We start from the raw sequence: 4,290 nt of genomic DNA, 5'->3' as shown, positions 1-4,290 counted from the left end.
GATTGGTTGGTTGATGGGTCGTGGTAAGATTGGTTGGTTGATGGGTCGTGGTAAGATTGGTTGGTTGATGGGTCGTGGTAAGATTGGTTGGTTGATGGGTCGTGGTAAGATTGGTTGGTTGATGGGTGGTGGTAAGATTGGTTGGTTGATGGGTCGTGGTAAGATTGGTTGGTTGATGGGTCGTGGTAAGATTGGTTGGTTGATGGGTCGTGGTAAGATTGGTTGGTTGATGGGTCGTGGTAAGATTGGTTGGTTGATGGGTCGTGGTAAGATTGGTTGGTTGATGGGTCGTGGTAAGACTGGTTGGTTGATGGGTCGTGGTAAGATTGGTTGGTTGATGGGTCGTGGTAAGATTGGTTGGTTGATGGGTCGTGGTAAGATTGGTTGGTTGATGGGTCGTGGTAAGATTGGTTGGTTGATGGGTCGTGGTAAGATTGGTTGGTTGATGGGTCGTGGTAAGATTGGTTGGTTGATGGGTCGTGGTAAGATTGGTTGGTTGATGGGTCGTGGTAAGATTGGTTGGTTGATGGGTCGTGGTAAGATTGGTTGGTTGATGGGTCGTGGTAAGATTGGTTGGTTGATGGGTCGTGGTAAGATTGGTTGGATGATGGGTCGTGGTAAGATTGGTTGGTTGATGGGTCGTGGTAAGATTGGTTGGTTGATGGGTCGTGGTAAGATTGGTTGGTTGATGGGTCGTGGTAAGATTGGTTGGTTGATGGGTCGTGGTAAGATTGGTTGGTTGATGGGTCGTGGTAAGATTGGTTGGTTGATGGGTCGTGGTAAGATTGGTTGGTTGATGGGTCGTGGTAAGATTGGTTGGTTGATGGGTCGTGGTAAGATTGGTTGGTTGATGGGTCGTGGTAAGATTGACTAATATAAAAAACAATAATGAAATGTTGTTATTCATAAGTTTGTTTCTTTCTCATATTCTATCCTTTCATAATATGAGTAATATTTATCTCCTCCTCTCATTCGCCCTCGGTATTGGTATGTGCCTGTCTGTGCTTTCTGTCAGTCGACAGTCGATGCGTCTGTCAGTCAGGGAGACTCTCAGCTCGTACATCTTTCATTTCGTGAGGTTCTCAGTCAGAGTCTGTCAGTCATGGTGATATTGATTATCGAGTCTGTTTGTGCGTCTGTCTGTCCGTGCGAATATCACACCGAGAGTTAGACAGTCAGTTCAGGCGTCAGTCACCTGTCGCCAAGGCATAGTGTCTGTCAGTCTCTGGTTCTGTCATTGACGGGTTCTGTCAGTAGTCCCAGTGCCAGTAATTCAGTTTATTTTTAAGTTCGTGGTTGTCATGTTGTTTCTCTCAGTCAGTCTGTACAGCTTTAGACATCACTGGTGTCTTAAAGCCAGTGTTGATGTATTAAAGCCAGTGTTGATGTATTAAAGCCAGTGTTGATGTATTAAAGTCAGTGTTGATGTATTAAAGCCAGTGTTGATGTATTAAAGTCAGTGTTGATGTATTAAAGCCAGTGTTGATGTATTAAAGCCAGTGTTGATGTATTAAAGTCAGTGTTGATGTATTAAAGTCAGTGTTGATGTATTAAAGCCAGTGTTGATGTATTAAAGTCAGTGTTGATGTATTAAAGCCAGTGTTGATGTATTAAAGCCAGTGTTGATGTATTAAAGCCAGTGTTGATGTATTAAAGCCAGTGTTGATGTATTAAAGTCAGTGTTGATGTATTAAAGCCAGTGTTGATGTATTAAAGCCAGTGTTGATGTATTAAAGCCAGTGTTGATGTCTTAAAGCCAGTGTTGATGTATTAAAGCCAGTGATGATGTATTAAAGCCAGTGTTGATGTATTAAAGCCAGTGTTGATGTATTAAAGCCAGTGTTGATGTATTAAAGCCAGTGATGATGTATTAAAGTCAGTGTGGTTGTCAGTGAGTGTGTCAGTACTGCTCAACAGCTGTGTTACACTGCTCGTCGTGGTTACCTCAGCCACTACACGCATGGTTCAACCCGGCCTCTCCAATATTACATCCCATTTTGATGTGTATATTCCCCTAAGGCCAAGAACTGATGTTCTAAAAACCATTGTTGCTAGCTAAATTGACGCCATGTCCCGTTTTCTATTGGTGGGTCGGTTTGGTTAGGTTCGGGCAATTTAGTACATCACTTTAATGACGCTGTGAACGCTCAAGAAGACTTGCTGAGTATTTAACGTAGTTCAAAATATACATATTTTGTAGCTGTGAACTTTAAAGGCATCCTTTAAAACTTCAGTATTTAAGCTGCAATATTCGACGAGTTTGCAAGTAATAATAAGTCAGTATATCAAAACATTGGTTTCAATAACTCGTTTAGAAGCCAGTTCTCATGTCCACACTTGCTGTCAAGGTGATGTGAGGCTGGTCAGTCGTGGCGCCGTGGGGAGAGTTCCAGGGAACAGTGTTGTCCCATATCTTCAGGGGGTGGAGCCCCCCTGGCTGTACACTGAGGCACTCCTGGACAGTGTTGTCCCAAATCTTACAGGGGGTGGAGCCCCCTGGCTGTACACTGAGGCACTCCTGGACAGTGTTGTCCCAAATCTTACAGGGGGTGGAGCCCCCTGGCTGTACAATGGGGGGGGGGGAGACCCAGGACAGCTCTGCCATTATTTAAAACATCAGATTTAATTACGCGTCTCTTTTGTTTAATGCGCATAACTAACTTTGGCCACCATTGCAACATTTTAAATAAAAGAGCATTAAAAGCTTCAGAGACTGAGCAACAACAACTATAAAGTTTCAGTAAAAAAAGTTACTTCATAATAGTTTTGTTCTAAATAACATGTTGGTGTACCTGGGAATATTTATGACTCTAAATTAACACCAATATTTTTATTGTTAGTTTTTTTGTTAATTTATATAATGCACTCGGCTGTCTATGAGGCTCCTGGCGAGGCTCCTGGCGAGGCTCCTGGCGAGGCTCCTGGCGAGGCTCCTGGCGAGGCTCCTGGCGAGGCTCCTGGCGAGGCTCCTGGCGAGGTTCCTGGCGAGGTTCCTGGCGAGGCTCCTGGCGAGGCTCCTGGCGAGGTTCCTGGCGAGGTTCCTGGCGAGGCTCCTGGCGAGGCTCCTGGCGAGGCTCCTGGCGAGGCTCCTGTCGAGGTTACCTGGTGTAACATGAGGGGAGGCTCCTGGCGAGGATCCTGGCGAGGCTCCTGGCGAGGCTCCTGGCGAGGCTCCTATCGAGGTTCCTGGCGAGGTTCCTGGCGAGGCTCCTGGCGAGACTCCTGGCGTGGCTCCTGGCGAGGCTCCTGGCGAGGCTCCTGGCGAGGCTCCTGGCGAGGCTCCTGGCGAGGCTCCTGGCGAGGCTCCTGGCGAGGCTCCTGGCGTGGCTCCTGGCGAGGCTCCTGGCGAGGCTCCTGGCGAGGCTCCTGGCGAGGCTCCTGGCGAGGTTACCTGGTGTAACATGAGGGGAGGCTCCTGGCGAGGATCCTGGCGAGGCTCCTGGCGAGGCTCCTGGCGAGGCTCCTGGCGAGGCTCCTATCGAGGTTCCTGGCGAGGTTCCTGGCGAGGCTCCTGGCGAGGCTCCTGGCGTGGCTCCTGGCGAGGCTCCTGGCGAGGCTCCTGGCGAGGCTCCTGGCGAGGCTCCTGGCGAGGCTCCTGGCGAGGCTCCTGGCGAGGCTCCTGGCGTGGCTCCTGGCGAGGCTCCTGGCAAGGCTCCTGGCGAGGCTCCTGGCGAGGCTCCTGGCGAGGCTCCTGGCGAGGCTCCTGGCGAGGTTACCTGGTGTAACATGAGTGGAGGCTCCAGGCGAGGTTACCTGGTGTAGCATGAGTGGAGGCTCCTGGCGAGGCTTCTGGCGAGGCTCCTGGCGAGGTTACCTGTTGTAACATGAGTGGAGGCTCCTGGCGAGGCTCCTGGCGAGGCTCCTGGCGAGGTTACCTGGTGTAGCATGAGGGAAGGCTCCTGGCGAGGCTCCTGGCGAGGCTCCTGGCGAGGCTCCTGGCGAGGCTCCTGGCGAGGCTCCTGGCGAGGCTCCTGGCGAGGTTACCTGGTGTAACATGAGTGGAGGCTCCTGGCGAGGCTCCTGGCGAGGCTCCTGGCGAGGTTACCTGGTGTAACATGAGTGGAGGCTCCTGGCGAGGCTCCTGGCGAGGCTCCTGGCGAGGCTCCAGGCGAGGTCAGGGGACCTGGGGTGGCGAGGTGTTATACACCAGTAACTGAACAATGGTCATTATGGTGGAGGAAGAACATGGTGGGTGGGAGAGGTCACTGATTAATTACATTTTATTACCTGTCAACAATTATGTCAGGTGACTTTGTAATTTGTATTGAAACAAATGGGTACATGCCAACA

At 50.3% G+C, this 4,290-nt stretch overlaps 1 protein-coding gene across 1 annotated transcript; it reads right to left on the bottom strand.

Annotated features, from left to right (window-relative positions):
- Positions 1–2,848: 2,848 nt before the first annotated feature.
- LOC138354785 (uncharacterized) lies at positions 2,849–3,403 on the bottom strand. Its single transcript, XM_069309277.1, has one exon. It carries the CDS (start codon positions 3,401–3,403, stop codon positions 2,849–2,851), a length of 555 nt encoding a protein of 184 aa, XP_069165378.1.
- Positions 3,404–4,290: the final 887 nt, after the last annotated feature.

Source organism: Procambarus clarkii, chromosome 64 (genome assembly GCF_040958095.1).
Source record: "Procambarus clarkii isolate CNS0578487 chromosome 64, FALCON_Pclarkii_2.0, whole genome shotgun sequence".
NCBI lineage: Eukaryota > Metazoa > Arthropoda > Malacostraca > Decapoda > Cambaridae > Procambarus > Procambarus clarkii.
Note: the sequence above shows the minus strand (reverse complement) of the source record. Positions and strands in the feature narration are given on the sequence as shown.